The 21,668-nt window shown below is 45.4% G+C and overlaps 1 protein-coding gene across 4 annotated transcripts in view; it reads left to right on the top strand.

Moving 5' to 3' along the window:
• The first annotated feature begins 366 nt into the window (after positions 1-366).
• Positions 367-21,668, top strand: part of TMOD2 (tropomodulin 2) — a 42,536-nt gene continuing 21,234 nt past the window's right edge. The window contains exons 1-4 of one of the 4 annotated variants that reach the window (XM_019730636.2): positions 367-506; positions 12,582-12,776; positions 14,877-15,033; positions 19,513-19,635. In XM_019730636.2, the coding sequence (XP_019586195.1) occupies positions 12,651-12,776; positions 14,877-15,033; positions 19,513-19,635 (406 nt within the window). In that variant the 5' untranslated portion in view covers positions 367-506; positions 12,582-12,650. Of the gene's footprint in view, positions 507-7,510; positions 7,529-12,578; positions 12,777-14,876; positions 15,034-19,512; positions 19,636-21,668 lie in introns of those variants that run through there. The other 3 variants (XM_019730637.2, XM_074327742.1, XM_019730639.2) reach the window with 3 other exon arrangements.

Raw genomic sequence — 21,668 nt, 5'->3', positions numbered from 1 at the left:
GCCTGGACTGTATATGAACTGGGTCTTGACAAGACTTCCACGCAAGGTGCTCACTCGCCCAACAGCTCCTCACAAGCTTAAAGAGCCCTTGCCACCCAGTCTATCCGTAGCCCTGCGCTTCCTCAAAAGAGACTGCACAGCTTTTCCCCAAGGCTGTGGTCCTCCTCGACTGCAGAACGGTTACCGGGTCGGGACGCAGATTCCGGGAGAGGACACCTGCAGGGGAGGGCGGGCGTGGTGGAAGCAGGCGGCGGGGACTAGGCACGGGGACTACCTCGGCGCGGCCGCAGCGCGCCGTCGGAACTACGCTTCCCAGCCTGCTCCGCTGCCGCCGCGCGCCCGAGCGCCGCGCCCGCCGGCCGGGAGCCGCCTGTTGATCGCGGCGCTAACCCGGCCACGGCACCACCCCTGCTCGTGGCCCCGCTACCTTGGGGCTGACGGACTGACGGCAGGGGCTGACGGACTGACTGCCAGCACCGCCGGCTCCGGGATGGGCGCACCGACGGGTGAGCGCGCCAGGAGTGGGTGGGGACCTGCCGGGGCCAGGCGCTGTCCGCAGCCCCTGCCCGCAGTGCGGGGGTGGGTACGCTCTCGGTGCCACTGGAGGATGCTCCGCGGCGTTGGTCGCTGGGCCGGCCGGGCTTCGAGAGCCCAGCCGCCGCTTGCCTCCCCGGCCCGGCGGGGTGCGCGGGGCTGCGCAGAGGACAGCGCTGCGAGGGCGGCGCGGGCGGGAGGCGCCCGCGGGGTGTGGGTCCCACGCCCTGCACTGCGGCTCCGCAGCCACTGCAGCCCGCGGGCCGCTGCAGTGAGGGCGCGGTCTCCTGCCCTCCCCCGGCTGCGGGGCTGGGTTTTTCCACGCTGGGCTTTGTTCCCCACTTTCTCCTCTGCTGTGAACGTTTGACCAGCTCCTGGAGCCTAATGCTTCCCACTGCACCGTTAAAGCGGGCGACGGGGAAGGGTGGGGTGGGGTGGACTCCTGCTGGCGTCTGTTTCTAAGATCCTTGGAGCTGTCACCCGCTGCGCGTTTCAGCCCGGAAGAAAGCAGCATTAAGAGAGCGGCGTGATGCAGGTCCTTGAGACCCTTGTATTTTTCCTGGTTAAAGTAGTGGTAGCATGTGTTCCTTTGAATCTTCCTAACATTTCCCTCTTGACCTGAAGAAATGAAGATTGATTTTAAAATGCCGTAATAATAATATTTAATAAAAGACTCCTAATGGGAATTTTTACTTAAAGTATTCAAAGGAGGGAAGGTGATGCGGACAAAATGCAAATTAGCAATGAATACTAAGGCTTCATCTTGCCCATTAAACCTCCGAATCACGAGGTACTTGGGAAGGGAATGAAAAGAACATAGGAGGAGGTGTTTTTAAAACCAGGTTCCTATTCTAGTTCTACCATTAAGGAGCTGAGGGAATCTGGGCAAGTCTCTTCTTCACCTCTCTGAGTCTCTTTCTCCATGTAAAATGGCACGTTTGGGTAAATGATTTCTAAACCTGTATTCTTGGAAGATTCTCATATCAGGGAACTGAAGAGATGAGGGTGTTTCTGTTTAACACCATTATAAAAAGCCGGATTGTGACAGAACAAGTGGCTTTATCCTAGTGAGGAGGAAAGATTTTGCAGGGCTTAGGCCATCTAATTTTTTAAAAAATAAAACTGATTTCCTCTATCTAGCCTCTGCAGTCTAACCCAATAAGTATGCATTACCACTGTTTTAATTTTTGTAGATTGTTGTAAATTGGTAGGCAACAACATGTTGTGCTTTTTGTTTTTAATTTGCTGAAGGTGAAGTGATGAGATCAGCAGGTAAGAGAGAAGCAAATGTCTCCCCATCGCTGTGTGGAGTGGTCAGATGTGGTCAACACTGAGGTGGGGAAGAAGCCCCAGCAAGAAGTAACCAGAGAGTATATACACTGAAGAAAGAGAGGAGGGGCACTGATGAGTCATTGTTTGAATAATAAATACTACACAATAGGAGGAATGAGAAAACCAGCACAAAACCTGAATCTAATATAACTGATTCAGGCAAAGACTCATCCATGGGTACAAAACCTTTGAGTGAAAGGTTGTCAGAGAACAGGATTTTCACATTATTTCAGAGTATCTCACCACAGATTATCTAGGGAAAATGTGTCCTTACCATGGAGAAATGAGGAGGTCATCACTTTAGCCTAGTGATCAAGCTTACCAGCCCCTAGAGTGAGTCTCTTGTTGGGATGCCATAAGATGGTCATAACTTGCCAGAAAGACTGAAGGGGGGGGGCATATCATAGATTAAAATACTAAGTGATATAACAATCAGTTGTGTGTAACAACCAGGTGTAACAACTCAAGTGGTGTAACAACCAGGATGTGTGAACTTCGTAGCCATTAAAGGTAATTTGAAGGCAATTGGGGAAATTTGAACATGGACTGCATATCAGATAATATTATGGAATTACTTTTAATTTTCTTCGGTGCAGTAGTGGTGCTGTGGTTATGTGTGACACTGTCTTATTCTTGTAAGTATTAGAGGCAATGCGTCATAACATCTGCAACTTTCAGCTGGTTCAGGAGAAAAAGTATAAGGGTAGGGGAGCAAGCTCAGGAATACAGCAAGTGACGACAGTTGGTGAATCAAAGAGAGTGCTATGCACGTGCTTATTATACTATTCCTTAACCGGTTTTTGTAGATTTGAGCTGTTTTAAAAAAATTGGGGGAGGTCAATAAAGTAAATACGTAAAGAGAAAGCATTGTCGAGGAGTGTGTGGTTCGTGACAGGCAGCTCACTGCATGAATCTGTGAGGACCTCATAGGGAATCTGTGGCTTCAAGTTCCCAACATATAATCCTATTGGAGGTGTAACTGGGGTCAGGGAAAGTTCCCTTTTTTGGCTCATCTTGGCTGCTATCCATCATTTTCTTAAGACATCCCATCCCCTAACTCCAACCTCAAAGTACTAATCATTTCCAAACCTTAGAAATTCAAGCCCTACCCAAGAACCATCTTGAAAGCATTGCCCCTTTCCTCGCTACATTCGAGAACTGTGTCAATATAGAAGGCAGTTCCAGGTAAGTTCTTTTTATTTGGAGTTAGGGATGTGTTGGGGAAAGAACAGATCCAGCTTTTTGACAGAACAGAAGTGGTAGGGTTTCTTCTCATTCCCTTTATTTGTAAATCACATACAACCAGATGTTTTCCTTGTAGACTGTAAGTGGTTCAAAAAGGTTCATAGGAGGCGTATGCAGAAGATACTTCCTATTTCCAGACCAAGAAGACAGAAATAATTCTTAAGATACAATACATAATTTTATACAAAACCTTTTGCTGCAAGGATATTTTTACTATTCCTGGGATGTGTATACTGGGAGTGCCAAAAAAATGTATACACATGACTTGTATTCATCTTTTATTATTGGCATATATTTAGTATTACAATTTTAATACAGTTTTTTTCCTTTCTTAAAATGTATATACATTTTTTGGGGGGCACCCTCTGTATTTATACTTTTATGTTTTGTCCTCCTGTTTTGGCATCAAGGCTACCTCGTCTGTCACGTGTGTCACCAGTATTCCTGGATTCCCCTAGTGACAGCTAGGTGAGGTAGTGAGAAAGGTCAGCTATAGGACTGTGACTACAGGAGCTCATGAGAACAGGCACAAGGCCAGCTATGCCAAGGCTGGACGTGAGGACTAAGAAGCAAATCTGAAGCAGCAACCCTAAGAAAGAACCAGCAGGCTTCTCATCAGAGTGGTTGGAGGGGTCTAGAGTCTAGTGAGCTGGGCGACTGTTCAGCGAATGTGTGCAGCGACAGCCATCCCTGCTGTGTCTAGCTGACAACCGTTCTGATTGGGTAGCGCCCATGCCATTCTAGTTGCTAAATAGTTTGCATGTCACCTTGGTAAGCAGTCCTGAATCAAGGTGCACATAGTTCCCATACGTCATAACAAAGCATTGGTCAAAACCCAGCTAGGATACAGATGCCAAAGAAAGAGACAAGATAGACTGGTCAAAGCCCACATAAGGAGGCAGAGCCAGGAGGGTACCTGAATCAAAAGACAAAAAGGGAACCCATAGCACCAGTCAGGAAGTGAAAAGTCCAAGGTGAGGGGACATGGCTAGCACCAATAGGCAGTTAAAAACTAAAAGGACACAGATACACAAGTGGAAGGCAAGGAGGTAAGACAGAAGTCAAGAAACAGGGACTCCTCGGAAAGCAGAATAGGGCCAGACAGAGGGACAAGGCAGCAGCAGGAAGTAGAATCTGCCAAGAGAATTAGAAACCCAGTGGCAGTTTGGTCAGACTGTCAGACTTCCATGCTAGAGATTCTGCCCCAGCCAGGAAGCTTCTTGGCTACTTCCTGCCCAAGTGGAAACCTATCTCGTACTTTGGCCACTTGGCTACTTCCTGCCCAGGTGGAAACCTATCTCCTACTTTGGCGAGCCTACACATGGCAGCTGGCTACACCCGGCAACACTGACCCACAGCTCTTATAGGATGCTGCCTCTCCATATTCAACATATCCTGACAAGGATAACAGAGGGAACAAATACCTCAAATAGAAGATTATCCCCAGAGCAAGAACAAACGAGAAATGGCTTTGACGGAAGGCTCGCCTGTGCTAGGCACTGCCCCTACTCTGCACGTTATCATGTTAAGTATCACCTCCACCTTCTGAGAGAAGTAGTGTCCTTTGCCTGTTTTACAGAAGAAGGAACAGAGGCTTGGACAGGTGGTCATTTGCACACGGATCTATAAGCATCAGACCCACAGCTGGTTGACTCCAGGGCTCATGCTATTAGTAGTATCCTGTGCTCTTCTGAATCTGGAGGCGGGTGGTCACTAGTGGGCACGTTGTGTGTTGTTTTTTTTTGTTGTTGTTGTGTTTTGTTTTTTAAACTTTTATTTATTTAAGTGTGTTGCTCTGGGACCCATCAGCTCCAAGTCACATAGTAGTCGTTTCAATCTAGTTGAGGAGGACGCAGCTCACTGGCCCATGCGGGGATCGAACTGGCAACCTTGTTGTTAAGAGCACTGCGCTCTAACCAACTGAGCTAACCGGCCCCCTAGTCCCCCCCTCCCCCGGGCACATTGTTTTAAAAGAAGACTGTTTTCAGGCACAATTTGAGGTATGGCAACTTTTGCGTTACAAATTGGCAAGTTAGGAACAAAGAGTCTCAGCTACAAACGCATCATTCTGGTAAAATATGTTCCTCATTCCCCTTTCAGCTTGCACCTTCCAGTTGCCTTGTCACATTTTTTTTGCCCGAGATTCCCCCGTATCCAACCCCATTCTCTGTCCTTCATCTCCTGTAAGAGTTTTCCAGAATATGGCAGGAGCCATTTGATAGTTTAAAAAAAGAAACAGACTTGACCATGCTAACTTCAAATAACTAGATTCCCAAATACAGGCTCTATGTTTTGTACACAGCTTTGTGTATTAAATATATAAGATCAATTCAAGTTTTATTGGAGGATATATTGATATGCTGATTTTGCTTTAATGTATTCATTTTAGATAATGTAGATTTAGCTCTTGTGCAAGTTGGTTCACTAATTATTTTAAATTATAATGAAATTGAAGATATGATAAAGAATAATTTCTCACTTACTGACTACCCCACTTGGGATTAAATCATCACTAGTCAAGTTGAAGCCCGAGTCTCCTCCCTCTCCAGTGAAGTGCTCCTACCTCCCCACCCCCCATTGTGGTGTCTGTCCTTTCCGTGAGCAGTCCTTTGTGTCTTTCCTAGACAGGTATGTATCCTAAGCAATTTGTGGCTCTGTTTTGTCCATTTAAAAAAACTTTTCACTGGGTTCTTACACGCAGTTTTTGTTTACTCTTGTAAAAATTAGTCTCAGGTTTGGATTGGACTTAATAAATAGGGCGGCTTGTTTGGGCTTTGGTGTGTGTGTAAGCAGGGCCAAAGGCTGGGTACTTTGTGTTGTATCTCCTTTTCCTCTTTCATCCCACAGTTACACGAAGAAGGTAGTGGAAAGAAAAGCAAAGAAAGCCACATCCTTGGTTCCGTCTCAGGGCTCCTATCTTTGGGTAATAGGAAGAGTTATTGGAGAGCCCATGTCATCCTTCCTTCAGCTCACATTCTAACTCCTGTTTTCCACTTTCCTAACCCAGTTGGTGTGTGTGCCTACTTGGACTCCTGAAGCTGCTTGTTAGCCTGGCTTCGTTCTACTGTGCGCTTTTGTATCTTGTTACATGTTGAGTGCTTGCCATGGGACAGATACTCTGCCGGAGGTGAGGCTGCGGCAGTGCTTTGAAAACTTTCCACTGTGGCATTGCTAACAGGAGGAGAGGACAGATGTGAACCCTTGTGGGGCCTGGGTGGGGCTAAAGCAGGCCAGCCATGAGCCAGAAATCTGCGACTTGATTCTAAAAGCTATGTTAACGTTGCATTCTTTATATAGTATATCTATATTTGTTGTTTAAAAATAATAGCTAGCTTTCCCACAAATCTTTTAGTCAAACTTGTGCTTCAGGAGGATGCACCATTTTTTTTCTCCTTCAGCTTTGGGAAACTGCCCACCCTGTACACTGGCACAGATTGTTTAAAACACTGCAAGTTGTTTTAACTGGCACTATTATTACATAGTATTAACATGTTATTGTCAATACTTAACAATAACAATAAACTCACTGCTAAACCATAAGCACAGCTGGGGCACAGGATATCATCTGTTTTGTTTACTGCTATTGTCCCAGCAGTGTCTGGAAAAGGTGGGCTTTCAGTAGATATTTGTTGAATAAATATACAAACCTGAGCTTGGGAAGGAATCTAAAGAATTTTGACATCGTCCCTGTCCTCTGAGAGTTTGTGGTGTAGTTGGAGAGAGAGCCATATATGTAACAGACATGGAAAGATAATGATAGAGCAAGGGATGAAGAGTAAATTTCATAGGCAACTCAAATTTGGAAGCAGAGCAACTTCTGTGGGTTTAGATGGCCTCAGAAAATTCCATAACAGAGAGGAGAGGCAGTGAATATAATGGAATGAGCACTGGACCTGTGGGTCACTTCACCTCTCTGAGTTCATTTCCTTCATCTGACATTTGTTGCACAATATTGGTTGGATGCCTACTCTGTGTCAAGATCTATGCTGAGAGCCAGGATTGTAACAGTGACTAAAACTGATGCAGCCCCCACCCTCACAGAGATCAGACAGGAGACCAAGATAAAACAAGCTGATGTAATCAAGTCCAGGAGAGCTCTGCCCAAGGGGTGTGACATGGGGAAGGGCAGTGGCTCAGACCTTGTCTGGGGGTCCAGTCAAGGCCTCTCGGGGGAATTAAAGCTTACATTGAGACTGGAAGATGAGTAGGAGAGCAGCGAGCCAGAAGAGGAGGGGGTAAGCGTGCTCTGAGCAGAGGGAACAACATAAGGCCTGATCCAGGAATTGGAAGTGGTCCAGGAGGCAGCAGCCAGGAGGAGATGGAGAGGGAAGTGCGAGCTGTGGCTGATGAGAATGACAGAGGCCAGACTGTGAGTTTTAACTTCATCCTCAAGGCAATGAGGAGGCACTGGAGATCTGTAAGTAACTAGAGCAGAGCTGTTTAAAAAGAGCGCTTTGGCCATTTGTATGTCGAATGGATTGAGAGGGGTAAGGGGGGTGAGTCAGTGCTGTGGCGTCAAATAGGTGTGTTCTTACCATGTTTAGGTAAGGACAGGATTTGGTGACTGATGGGTAGAGGGGAGACACAAAGAAGTGAAGGTGTCATGTATGGCTGAGTTAGACATTCTAGAGGAAGAGAAGCTGTTTGGAAGGAAAGATGATCAGAGTACTTCTGACATTTGAGGTGCCGGAGGCAGCCACGTAGAGATGTCGGTTCACAAATGGAAATATACGGATCTAGCCCTCAGGAGCAAAGTCGAGAACAAAGATACAGCTTTGGGGATCTTTGGAATGTGGGTAATAATTAAAACTTTGGAGACGACGAGTTCCCCCAGGGAGACTGTAGCCGTGTGAGAAAAGAGCTTCTAAGACACGACCGTGCAGCCTGCAGTGTCTGAGGTGGAGGATGAGAAATCACTAGAAGAGACCAAGAAGGAGTGAGCAGAGAAGCAGGAGAGAAACCACCGATGTTGCTGGATGGGATGATCTTTAAGGCCTCAGTCAGCTCTGAGAGTCTGTGGTTTTGTCGAGCTAGACTCTCAGCCAGGTCTCAAAAGCAGAGCACATGGATAAGCTGTGAGAATGAAGAAGAGCATTCCAAGTAATCTTACTATAACAGCAAAGGTCCCAACAAGAAACAGAGGACACATTCGAACTGAGTAGTTGGAGGGAATTTTAATAAAGAGGCTATTTACAAAGATGTAGGGAGGGTTTAGGGAATCGAACGAGGCAGAAATCTGGCCCTAGTCACACAGGGACCCTTCACCACCCCAAGGCCTGAAGTCAGCAAGGGGAGGACAGCTGTACAGACGAGGCCACCTGGAAGGAGTTGGGGCCTTCTGGAACAACCTCCCTTGCCTCTCCCCCTGCCTTCCAGTTTCCTGCTAGTGCATCCTGTTGGCCAAACAAAAACCAGAAAGCAAGGGAACCCGCTGATGCAGTGTAAATACATCATCTTCCTGGGGCACAGAGCAGGGTGGGGAGTGGAAGTGGAGGGGCAAACAAGCTAGCCAGAGCAATTATCTTGGAAAACGGAAGTGTGTGGATAACAGAATGTATTAGTTTCCTATTATTGCTGTCACAAATTTGGTGGCTTCAAACAACACAAATTTATTATCTTACAGTTCTGGAGGTTAGAAGTCTGAGACAGGGTTCATTAGGCTAAAATCAATGCATTCTTTTCTAAAGTCCCTAGAGGAGAATCCACTTACTTGCCTTTTCCTGCTTCTAGAGCCTGCACACATTTCTTGGCTCTCGGCCCCTTCCTCCATCTTCAGAGCCAGCAATTGCATCACTCTGACCCGCTCCTTCTGTGATCACATCTTGTTCTCTGACTCTTCTGCTTACCTCTTTCCTATTTTAGTAGCCCTTGTGATTGATTGGGCCCACCTACATAATCCAGAATAACCTCCCTATTTTAAAATATTTGATTTAATCACACCCGGTTCCTTTACCATGAAAAGCAACAATTCCCAGGTTCTGAGGATTAGCATATTGGCATCTTTAGGAGACCATTATTCTGCCTGTCACATCATATAAACCATTTTGGCTGGATTTGAGGGGAGGTCTCCCTAGGAAAGTAATGAAGACGGAAAACAAGAAGTGCGGACCAAAGACAAATTACAGGAGCTTTGGATGCTAGACTGTCTGAATTTTATTCTATAAACAAGAGGAGGCCATTGTGAGTCCTTCACCAGGGAAGGGGCTTGTTAGCCGTGCGAGGAAAGACGAGCTGATGGTGGTGCCCTGGCGGCTTAGCGGGAAGAGCAGAAACCTGTCAAGATGCAATTAGAGTAGTGCAGGCCCAGAAGAACAAAGGTCTACAATGCGAGTGACAGGAAGGGATGGTGTGAAAAGTACTGTGCAGTGAGAGTCTACAAGTGCTAACCCGCTGGACACAGACAGAAGGGGGGGAATCTGAGTTTTAGAAGAAACTGGTAGAACAATGGTATGACCTAGAAAGTCAGGAGAGCAAGTCTGTTTGAGGGGAAGATGAGGAGTTGGGGTGTAGTGATAGAATCCTGGAATAGAAATGCAAAGAGAATCTTACCAACTCTAAGATACCATCAACTGTAAAACACACCAATATTTTATGTACCATTAAGAAAAAAGTGAAAATAGGGCACATGCCTTCTTAAATACATACCTTTTACTTTATTGAAAGAGCTGTCCACTTAGATTTTTTTGAAGTCTTTTAATTGACATGCAATAAATTGCACATATTTAAGGAGTACAGTTTGATAAGTATTGACATATATATGCACCTGTGAAACCATCACTGCAGTCAAGGCAGTGAACATATGCAAAACCCCCAAGTTTCCTCATGCCCCTTGGTGATCCCTTCCTCTGTTTCTCCCTATTGCTGTTTGATCCATAAGCAACTACTGATTTGCAGATAGATCAGTTTACATTTTCTAGAATTTTAGATCAATGGAATTACACCATATACATTCTTTTTGGTTTGGCTTCTTTCATTCAGTATAATTATTTCGAAGTTCATCCATATCATTCTGTGTATCAGCAGTTCATTCCTTTTTATTTCTGAGTGGATTCCGTCATATGGATATACCACAGTTTGTTTATCCACCCACCTACTAATGATCATTCAAGTTGTTTACAGTTTTTGGCTATTACAAATGAAATCTGCTATGAATATACACAGATTTTTAAAATAATACATCACCCCTGTCCAAACATTAAAAGGGAAAATGCACGTGGAATTAATTGGTTAATGTTCTTAAAACTTCTTCATGTTCAGATTCCAATTTTTTTAATCACTTTTCGACTCATAGTAAACAATGTCTGTTTTTTTCCACACAGTATCTCCTCTATGCCATCAATTTTAAAAAAAAAATTGAAAAAGAAGTAAAAGTCATTGATGTTGGCTCTTAAACCCATTCTGTAATTGTATGTAACTGGCCTGATCTGAGCTTTCCTTTGGGAGTATTGCTATACGCACTGTCACCACTTCTCCCACTCGCTCCCTACCAGGTTTTTAAAGAATGTTCCACTGCTTTTAAAAGTCCCTGGGACTTTTCCAAATCCCCGACACCTATTTTGCTAGTTTTGAAGCTGGCGCGTTTGATATTTCTGCGTATGTTGGCAACGACAAGTGCACCTTAACTGTTGCTTCATCAACAGTAATCGTAGGACCATCGATTGTAAGACACGTCTCAATTTCAGAACATGAAATGTGGGAAACTGCATCTTAGAATCCATTAGAGAGGGCAGTTCACCCAGTTCGTTTGATGGCTACAAGCCTGGCAGACTGAGATCTTTGTCAGAGTCTCACAATAAATCGGTGGTAGCTGGGACCAAAATAAAGTGTAAATGGCCCAATTGGTTTCTCTGACATTACTGGGCTGGGTTTTGTTTTGTTTTGTTTTTACTGGAATTTGACAATTGAAGCATAAAAGAAGGTGGGCTGATAGAAGGGAAAGAGAGTCGTATTGCATATGGAAAAGATACTTAGGTAGAAAACCACAAACTTGAATATCCTGAGCAATTGAATTAATAAGGAGAGGAGAACCTTCTTTCCATACCAACCCATTCTTCATTCCTACTGTTTGAATTACCTTTTTAAAAACGGGGCTTCACAGACCCTTCCTCTACTTAAAAATTTGTAGTGTCTCCTTGTCACCTAACTGAATAAAGTCCAGGTTCTTTGGCAAGGCGTATCGGGAAGGCCCTTCACAGATGTCCCTTCCTTGTCTTTAGGTCTTTCCTCTCCCCTTCCTGCAGCCCTCTTCTCTAGCCACACCAAGCATTCACCAACTTATCATGTACTTTCTTTGTGGATTTGTTTATGTTATTCCCTTAGAATGACCCTTCCCACCCCTGTCCACCTATGACCTCTTCCTTCAAATCTCAAAGTGAACCTCTTTTTCACAGTGTCCCCTCAAACCCTATCCCTTTATCCAATGATTATTTCTTCATATGTTTCTTCATATGTCCTTTATACATTATTTCTGTTGTAACACTTATCGAGTGGTATTATCCTAGTTGTATGTCTCACTGAACTGTGATCTCCTTGTGGAAGGGTCATATCTTGTTTATCTTTGTATTCCTGTTTTCTAGAACTCTTCCTGGACATTAGTGGGTATACAGCAAATATTAATTGCCTTGAAAAATCTGATTGATATTAATAACTCCTAAGGAGAAACACAATCGGTTAAGTACATTGTTATTTCCTGAATGCAGTGTTATCTTCCAGGGAAGATCATAAAATCCACTGCAAGAAAGAAGGGATTGAGTAAAAATTTCATTTTGAGTGAGGTGGTATATAAAGGGGGTTGAAAGGAGGATGGACGAGGGGTATAAAGAATTCGGGAGGATGGCTCAGGAAACAAAAGGGGAATGGAAGCAGGAGGGGAATAGGAGAGGAAGAAAGCAGAAAAGAGAGAAGGAAAGTGGAGAGAGCGATCATGCAGCCAGGATTTTACAATCTTGTGTAATTTAATGGCAGGGGAGTTACTGGACAATGCTTTCTCACATGGACGTTCCAAACTCTCTTTCCTGAATGAACCCCATTTTGTATTCTTCACATCACTCTCTCTCTGAAAAGACACAAGTGCACTTCTCACAACTGCCTTACAATTAGTGCATTGTTCTTCACTGTTTCTGTGGAAAGCTGGAGGAGGCAGAGTAGTATGGTAGAAGGCACTCACCACCCTGGGAATCGAAGGCCTGGCACATCCCAGCTCTGGGGCCTCGAGCCAGGCACTTAGCCACTTTCACCCCAGAATCTTCTTCTGTAAAATGGGTTATTAATATCTGTCCAGGCTTCCTTTCCAGGTTGTTGTAAAGATCTAAATAAGTGAAATAATATACATGAAAACACTTTGTAAGTGGTCAGGCTTTTTGTTGAATTATTCTTCAGTCGAGAGACTCCATTGGGAGATAGCAAAGCTCTGTTTATTGTTAATAAGTCCTGTTTACAGAAAGGTGATAACAGTGTTTCTTTCTTAGTAGTATTCTGAAGTCCCAGGAGGCTGGCCCATTCAGATGTTCATGGCCCATGAGAAAGGCGTATAAGAAACCATGGCACTCCCTTTTCAAAAAGAGTTGGAGAAATATAAGAACATCGATGAAGATGAGCTTCTTGGCAAACTCTCAGAAGAGGAACTGAAACACTTGGAAAATGTTCTTGATGACCTAGATCCTGAGGTTAGTAACCTGGAGCTGAAGCAGCGTGGTTAATGATAGTATGGGATAAAAGGCTGGTGTGATCCTCAAACAATTGTGTAGAAATCCCTTAGCTCCAAATGCAAATTCTGCGTTCTCCTCTGATTGGTGCTCGGTCACTTTTACACATTTCTTCAGAACCTCAGTAGCCACATCTATAATGTAACTTGGCAAATATGTTTCTCAAAAACTAATTGAATATAAATGGAGAAAAATAGTTTCCATTGGTTAAGGAATGATTAGTGTAACCTTGGGAAAAAGGAAAGAAAGAGGGAAAGGGAACAACTCTTACCCAGTTTCTTTTATGAGTCACACACTCTGCTGAGCACAGAAGCTCCTGAGGTAAATTGTATTGTCCCCATTTCATAAATGAGGGGACAGACTAAGAGAATTTACCTAAGATCCCATATTAGGGATGTCAGAGATGGTATTTAAACCAGGTCTAATACCCCAAAGGCAAATCTTTTTCTGTATCTTGTTTCTTTAAAAGGTGTAAATAACTTGAAATCTTTGGTGATCTCATAATAGGAAGATTACAATAACTGTAACCATAATATCATGGAAGTTTAAATGGAGCTTCTAATATTTTTATGAACTCGTGAAAAGCTAAGTAACTTGTTATAGTGCTTATTTAGCAAGCATTTTCTTCAGCCCTGCTGGTATTATCTTAAACTTAGAATCAGAAAATAATGATTTTACTGTAAATAATTATGTCACTAAAAGTTATTTATATGATATTCTGATGTGCCAGATACTTTGACTATTGTATTTACTTTAAACAATACAAGTATCCTGTTTTTATTTATTTATTTATTTATTTATTTTATTATTTTTTTCCCTACACCTGATCCTGGTAAAAGGATCGTCACTCAGTTCCTCAAACATGCCCTACATTTCCTACTTTATTTTATTTTATTTTATTTTTAAATTTGTATTGGGGAATATTGGGGAACAGTGTGTTTTTCCAGGCCTCATCAGCTCCAAGTCAAGTCGTTGTTTTCAATCTAGTTGTGGAGGGCGCAGCTCACTGGCCCATGTGGGGACTGAACTGGCAACCTTGGTATTCCGAGCACTGTGCTCTACCCAACTAAACCAACCGGCCACCCCGTTTTTATTTTTTAAACTTAAGGAAGGAATCTCTAAGCGTAATCAAGCATATATCAACATCTACCATAATATTTACTTACCTACTTGGATGTTTCTCCAGGAGAGGGGTTAGAAATATGAGAGTGTAGCCATTTTGGCTCCTTCTTAGAATCTCCGTATGCCTGCCTGGGAGCACCTTATGTAGACCTGACCATACTTAAGTGGGGTCTGTGAGGCCGTGAAGGGTGGCTGGCCTTTTGCCATCGCATTCTAGAAGACAGCTGCAGAAGACCCAAGCAGGGCCAGCCCTGTGGCTCAGATGGTTAGAGCTCCGTGCTCCTAACTCTGAAGGCTGCGGTTCGATTCCCACATGGGCCAGTGGGCTCTCAACCACAAGGTTGCCAGTTCGATTCCTCGAGTCCCGCAAGGGATGGTGGGCAGTGCCCCCTGCAACTAAAATTGAACACAGCACCTTGAGCTGAGCTGCCGCTGAGCTCCCGGATGGCTCAGTTGGTTGGAGCATGTCCTCTCAACCACAAGGTTGCCGGTTTGACTCCCGCAAGGGATGGTGGGCTGTGCCCCCTGCAACTAGCAACGGCAACTGGATCTGGAGCTGAGCTGCGCCCTCTACAACTAAGACTGAAAGAACAACAACTTGACTTGGAGAAAAGTCCTGGAAGTGCACACTGTTCCCCAGTAAAGTCCTGTTCCCCTTCCCCAATAAAATCTTTAAAAAAAAAAAAAAAAAGACCCAAGCAGCTCCAGCCATCTCTGTTCTGCCTGCACTCTTTGGGGGCCCTCCTCTCAGCATGGAATATTAGAGCAAGTAGGGCCTCAGATTTGCCAGGGACTCCTGCCCTTCGCTCACACCCACATCCCCACTTCTCTGCACTGGTCTTCTTCTCCATGCTTCCCTCCTACACAGCAGGAGAGGGCAGGTAACAAAGTTTCAGTCAGTGGACACCTTCCTTCCTGCTCACGCCTCTGTTTTCTCAGAGCGCATTGCTGCCAGCTGGATTCCGACAGAAAGACCAGACACAGAAAGCAGCCACTGGCCCATTTGACCGCGAGCACCTCCTCATGTACCTGGAAAAGGAGGCTTTGGAACAGGAAGACAGGGAAGACTTTGTGCCCTTCACTGGAGAAAAGAAAGGTAAGGACATGTCTGGGACAAAGGTCTTCCTATGTGTTTTCATTGGAGGGCCAAGCTAGGGAACAGACCTGAAAGTGGGAAGTGAGCCCATGAACCAGATTCGATATTAAAAACAATCATGGCTGATGGATACATGTCAGTGTAGACATTTGTCCAGATCCATAGAATGTCTACCACCAAGGGGGGGCCCTAATGTAAACAATAGACTTTGGGTGATAATGATGCCAGTATAGATTCATCGATTGTAATAAACGTGCCCACTCTGTTGTGGGATGTTGTGAGAAGGGCAGGTTGTGAGCATGAGGCCAAGGGGTCTGTGGAAACTCTCTTTACTTTCCTCTGTGAACCTAAAACTGCTCCAAAAAATACAACCTATTAATTGTAAAAAAAGAATCATGGTAGAATATGGGGGCTAATTAAAGGAATACTTAGAGTGTGATGGTACTCAAATTAGTTTTGTAAAAACCATCTTCACTCTCAGAGAAAAACTTTTGGAAGTGTGCAGTAGTGTTGTGCCTGACAGAGGGTCCCATAGGCCTTGGTGTGTTTCTCAGCCAAGTGCTTTGCCCGCTGCAGATGTCTACTCCGTGTCTGGGCATTGGCTCTGTTCCCTTAGATGCTACCATTAGAGGCCAGTGCAGTCGTTCATTTATCCAGGGTTTACCAAGCACTTCCTCTGTGCAGAGCCCTGGGCCAGGTACTGGGCCCACAGTGAGTAAGACCCGCCCTGCCCTCGAGCAGCTTGTCTAGTGAGAGACACTGTGACAGACTTGGGAAGCCTCTGAGGAGCAAGTTCTGGTCTCAGTCCATGCCAGGAGCGAGCTCAGAACTACGGAGAGAAACCCTCCTCCTAAGCTCCCAACCCTGAACCCCTTTGGAGGAAAAGTGGATACTACATCGCCTGTCCAGGTTCCTCAGCTATAGATGGTGACTTGGGCCCATGGCTACTAACGGAATCGTCGATCAACTCATGGCAACCGCAGTCTTTTTGAAACACAAATCAGATCATGTCACGTCCCTGCTTACAGCCCCCATCCTTGCTGCGGTCCTCACAGGCCTAGGGGCGCTCGCTCGCCCCACCCACCTCCCTGACTGCCTCTCTCCTTCCCTCACTAAGCCTCAGCCCCAGTATCTTCTCTCAGTTCCCCAAACCTGCTGAGTTCTTTTCCCCTCTCAGGGTCCTCTTCTCGTGGACTCTTCCTTCTGACCCACGTCCCCATTTTTTACATTCTAAATCTCAGCTTAAATGTCAGGGCCTCCAGCTTTCCCTGACCTCTCTGTCTAAAATGGACGCCTTCTTTCTGTCCTGACACTCATTCATTGCTTTCATAGCTCTGTGACAGTGTTCGTCCTTTTGTTTATTTACTTTGCGCTTTGTGTATTTTCCACATTGATTGAGATCTCCACAATGGACCGATGTCTCTCTCGTATCCTGGCCCAGAAACCAACACAGGGGGAGGCACTCGATAAATATGGGTTCAAACGAATGCCATCCTGAGCTTCTGCACCAGGGCTGTGGGGACCAGGGGGAGCATGGCTCCTGACTGGCATGAGTCAGAGCGCCCCTCCCTATTCTTGCAGAGCATCCGGGCTCGCCCCTGAACCATTGATAATGTCATTTTACTAAGAAAGTAAAGGTGAACAGTGACAAAGTGGACAAATAACCAAGGATTACTGTAGAAATAGGAAACTCTTTCTATGGCAAAATAATTGGTTAATTTGAAAGAAAAAATAAATTATAATGTCAAATCTTTACTAAAATCCCAATTAACATCCAGTATTAGGGTAGCAACAGAACAATAAGAGGAGAGCTGCTGTCTTCTGTTCTCAGAGTAGAGATCTGAAGAGCGGCTATGGTAAAGTACCTCTCAATCCACGTTAATCTCTAGATGGTTCCTAGGGGATTAGGAGTCTCAATCCACATTAATTTCTAGATGGTTCCTGGGGGATTAGGAGTGCAGGAGCAGTCTGAGTAATAAATGGGGATACAAAAGGGGTATACAGCTGCACATTGAGGCTTAGGAGAAAGTTGAGAGGCAACACGATTGAGCAAAATGAGCAGAGAGCAAGTTTTCCAAACAGAGCAGAGGGATGGGGTGAGGAGTCTGCAGGGCCCCAGGAAAGACCAACAGATGATCCAGAAGCAGTGAGAAGCTATTGTGAAGGCCTCAGGAGAGGTGCCCCATAACCCCAGCTCTGAACGCCCCGTGCCCTGGGCCCTCAGTTCCTGGGCCACATTAACTCTCCACTGTAGCTTTATTCATTTAGGACTTCTTGTTTGGTTGGACCCTCTCAGATGGACGTGCAGCAGCAATTGTCCTGAATACTGATAACTGTGGGCCACCTGAGCACCTCGTGTTTACAGTAATCCTAAGTAGTACCAGGAATTAGGGATTCAGAAATCCTGTTTTGACTCTAGAGCCAAGATCATCTGAGCCAGAAAGAAAATGCTTCAGGCTGCAGATACTATGAAAATTACGTCTGGGATGAGCCCCAGTGTCTGAGATGTTATTGATTCGTTGGTCTTTTTTTTTTTTTTCTTTCTATCTTCTGGCCATTCTCCCATTTTTGTTTCCCACTGTATTTTCCTTCTTTCTGGGAAATGTGGCAACTTATATGATGGGCAAAGGTAGCGACCTTGTGGCCAGGATACCCCAGCCTGACCACAAGCAGTGGTGCCTCTTTGGGGTATCCAGCTCTGCCTGGCCCCTGGTTTCCTTATCCACCATTTGAAGACCTGGTAGATTATCAGGAAGTATGCAGCCCCAGTAACCAGAGACTTCTCCTGGAGAGTTTTCATAAGGGAGCAGTACTGACTTTGGATTTGACCCTTTCCTTTCCCGTAGGAGTGGGGAAAGCCAGGCTAGCCAAGGAGACCTAAAAAAAATCTTGGGTCCCTATTGGCTAAAGCTGGAGTCAGCTGCCTATTCTACCCAAGGTGACAAAGAAGAGAAAGCAATGGAGGGATGAGTCTTTAGGGAACTCCAAAGATCAAAATGGAGGAGGCCAGTTTCAGAGATCTTGCCAAGAAGTAAGAGCAGCTCTCAAAAAGAGAGAGACCAAAAGTCAAAGCTGGAAAGAATTGGCAAGAGTGTGAGTAGGTCTGGAGTGTCCCTGTTGTGGCCCTGGGGTTTCTGGGGTTCACGTTGCTGAGCCATTGCCCGTGTGGGATGTGGGTGTGCTGGCCTGGCTGGAAGTTAGGAGCAGGAAACATGCTCTCCTCCCAGCAATGTGATCATTAGCCAGAGGTTTGGGTTGGAGGGGGGTGGGGGTAAAGGTGCAGATAACGGCATATTCAGAAGTGAGCAGGGGCCAGAATACATGGCATCCGACTGACAGGATAAAGTAGGAGGTGGTAACAGAGCACTCATGTGTGGGGAGCACAGAGAGCCCTGCTGCGCAGGCCTCCACAGCCCTAAGTATGACAGAAAGTCAGGCTGACTTTGGTAAGCACTAGAGAAGTGGTTGTGTCCCCAGCTCACTACCTAGTCCAGTGACTTCAGATGTAGCATCCTCGTCATCTGTAATCTCAATTAGTGGGAGGAAAACGCTGGGTCATCACCAGTTTGTCCTTTAGGAATTCCAGGGGCCGTTTGGATGAACCTGGCCCAAATCTTTGCAGGGTCCAAGGCAAGAACACAAGTAGAAGCCAATGTGCTAATTTAAAAAAATATTTCGAAGCTAACACACTGTTAAAATATGTTCTATTATTTTACAAATATGCCTAGGCCAATGCTCTTAGACTTGCAAGAGTTCCACACAGGACGTGTGTCTGTCCTGCATTGCTGGGGCCTCAAGCCCACATGATAGATACCCCAGCCTACATAGCCAAGTTTTGCCCATACTCATCCACAAACAGCCTCCCCTTGACCTGGGGGTGCACACCCCAGCAGTGCCTTCAGGAGGATGGCAGGGGGAAGGGTCTCATGCAGACGCGGGAAGCAGGCTCAGGGATCTTTAGGCAGAGAAGTCCAGGGTCCCAGGTACCTGGGATGTGGGCCAACAGGCGGCTTCTATCCTAGATGTGAAAGTGCCTTTGGTCCCACGACTCTTCCCTCAGTGGGGCAGAAGCAGTGTAAGGGGGGGGGGGGGGGCGGGGAGCGGCCAGAGGAGACCAGAGCTGCGCCCTCCAAAGTGTGTGTTCATGGCAGGGCCCTCTGGCCCAGGTCTAAGGGCAGTGCTGCTGATGGATGGGAGGGAGGGCAGAGAGGGGCCACCGTTGTCCTCTGTGTTGAAAGACTGTCTGTAGGCTCCTTAGATCTCCGGGTCGCAGAAAGCAGGATTCCTCCTCTGACCTTCCGTCCCTTTGCTTGTGGGTTATTGATATTGGCATCTTCCCAGCAGTTAAGGAATCCTCGTTGGATGTACAATGGCTTAATGACAGCGCTTAATGGCCAGAGTGGCATTCTCTGGTCAGTCCATTTACCCTACAATAAGGCAGCAGCGTGCAATGGTTTTTGTTTTTCTTTTAATTTAAAGGGAGAGTCTTTATCCCCAAGGAAAAGCCCATAGAAATCCGTAAAGAAGAAAAAGTGACCCTTGACCCAGAACTGGAAGAAGCCTTGGCCAGCGCCTCTGACACTGAACTCTACGATCTTGCAGGTTAGTCCTCAGCTCTGGGACACTTGCCTGTCTGACTCTGTGACCTCCACGGCAGTAACCTTTGTGCCTCTCCATAGCTACTGATAATTATCGTAATGCCAGGTTGACCTCAGCCATTTCGTAGCTAGCTGTAAGAGTTGAGGCAGTGACTTAACCTCTCTGAGCAAGCATTCTGCTGTATTTCAGTTGTAAAATGCCACAATAATACCCATCCTACAAAACTCAGGAGTTTGAGGAATTAACACGAATAAAGATGAAGGAGTGTGGAGAACTTAAACAATAAAATAACAGCCCTATGCTTCCTAAGGAGCTTTCGCATTTGCCATTTTACTACATTTTATCCTCACAAATTTTCCATGAACGTCTTGTTCTTCCCCACAGTCACTCCCACTAAGAGGTCTGTTAGCCTAACTGTGGAGCAGGACTAATTTTCTGTTACACTCACCCAGTAAGGTGAGTCTATATTCAGCCCAATCTGCTCACTTTTTTCTAGTTTTCTTAAGAATAGCAACAATAAAATAATTATTTATTATTATTTGAATTGGTTATACACACAGATAGAAAAAGCCCAAATAGTACAAAAGAATATGTACTGAAAAGGAAGTCTTTCACCCTGATTGCTTGGTTCCCCTCCCATGTCTTTTACATCCTTCACGAAAGGTTCCATGCATATACCAGCATATTTGTGCACTAATGGGATGCGTCTATTTCCGAATGAGATAGAAATTTGGATTATTAGGGTCATTAGGTCACTCCAGGAGAGAGGTACTTTAAAAAACAATCTGCAGCTTTAGCAAGAATTATCACATTTTTATTCCATTGGGAGAGAAATGTTATTATAATCTCTTTCCTCCCAGGAGAACCAGCTATGCCGTATTCTAGTAGCATGCAAACTATTTCAGCTGTATTTTAATTCCTTTGTAGTAATATCAATGGTCAGTATTAAGTACACGTTTTTGAACCCCTCTCAGAAGTCACTGCAGGAGTTGAGGCACCTGCGTCACCAGTTCAGACGGTACTTTGCAGTGAACAGTCTTCTTAGCACTGTGGTTGCTGTGGAGGGATCCTATCATGGTTACTGCTCCTCCCAAGGGCTGCCTCCTGGTCTCCATGGGAGTTGCCCAAAGGGAGCATGCAGGGCTGGGCTGGAATTCCCAGGAAATGCCCAAGAAAGGAGAAAGAGAAAATCACCCATCACTTGGAAGATACTAGATTCTGAAATTGATACCATAAAATCCGGGAGATTATCCCAATAGAAAACTGTTGTCATCTTTACTCAGCCTCCTTCCCTCATCAGGTGCTCCCGCAGCACTCAGCGGGAAGCTGGCTGGGGGCGGCTGGCAGCATCTGCTCTGGAGTTGCTCTCTATGGAAAATTAAGAGCAGCTCCAATGAGTGAACGGGCTGCCAACCCTTAAGGTGTAGATAAGAAAGAGTATCCCCACTCTGCCCGTGTTACTGTGGAAGACCAAGAGCAGAAAGACAGATGGTTCATCATGTTTAGCAGTTGATCTCCAAGACAGCACCTCCCACGGTGGCCTATCTCGGTGTGGTTACCACCCAGAGTCTAGTTCTCAGCTCTGCTGGTCTGGAGATTTGATCTTGCCAGTACGTATAGCAGCAGTCAGGTTGGGGCCAGGTGGTGGGGACTGATCCACTAGCCAGATTCATAGGAAACAGATAAAACTAAAACTAAAACTTGGCAATGGGAGCCAAATTAAAATTAGAAGTTACTGAGTGAGTGTGGCACCAAAGCAAGATATGTTTGTCGGATGGTCACATTGGCCTGTGTTTATCAAATAGGGTATCTTCTCCCTAGACAATTCCAGAAACGCGATGGCAAATTCTTATTTCACAAGCATCTGTGAAACACTTAGAACATTGCCTGACACACCAGAAGTCATTTAATCTTCATAGTAGATAAAGTATCATTGTCCCTATTTTACAGGTAGGGAAGCTGAGGCTCAGAGGTTGTTAGTAACTTCTCAAGTGACACAGGTAGTCCATGACGGAGTCAGGATTCAAACTCTGTCT

This window comes from Rhinolophus sinicus, linkage group LG03 (assembly GCF_036562045.2).
Source record: "Rhinolophus sinicus isolate RSC01 linkage group LG03, ASM3656204v1, whole genome shotgun sequence".
Classification (NCBI taxonomy): Eukaryota; Metazoa; Chordata; class Mammalia; order Chiroptera; family Rhinolophidae; genus Rhinolophus; species Rhinolophus sinicus.
The sequence above is the reverse complement of the archived record's forward strand: the minus strand, read 5'-3'. Positions and strand labels throughout refer to the sequence as shown.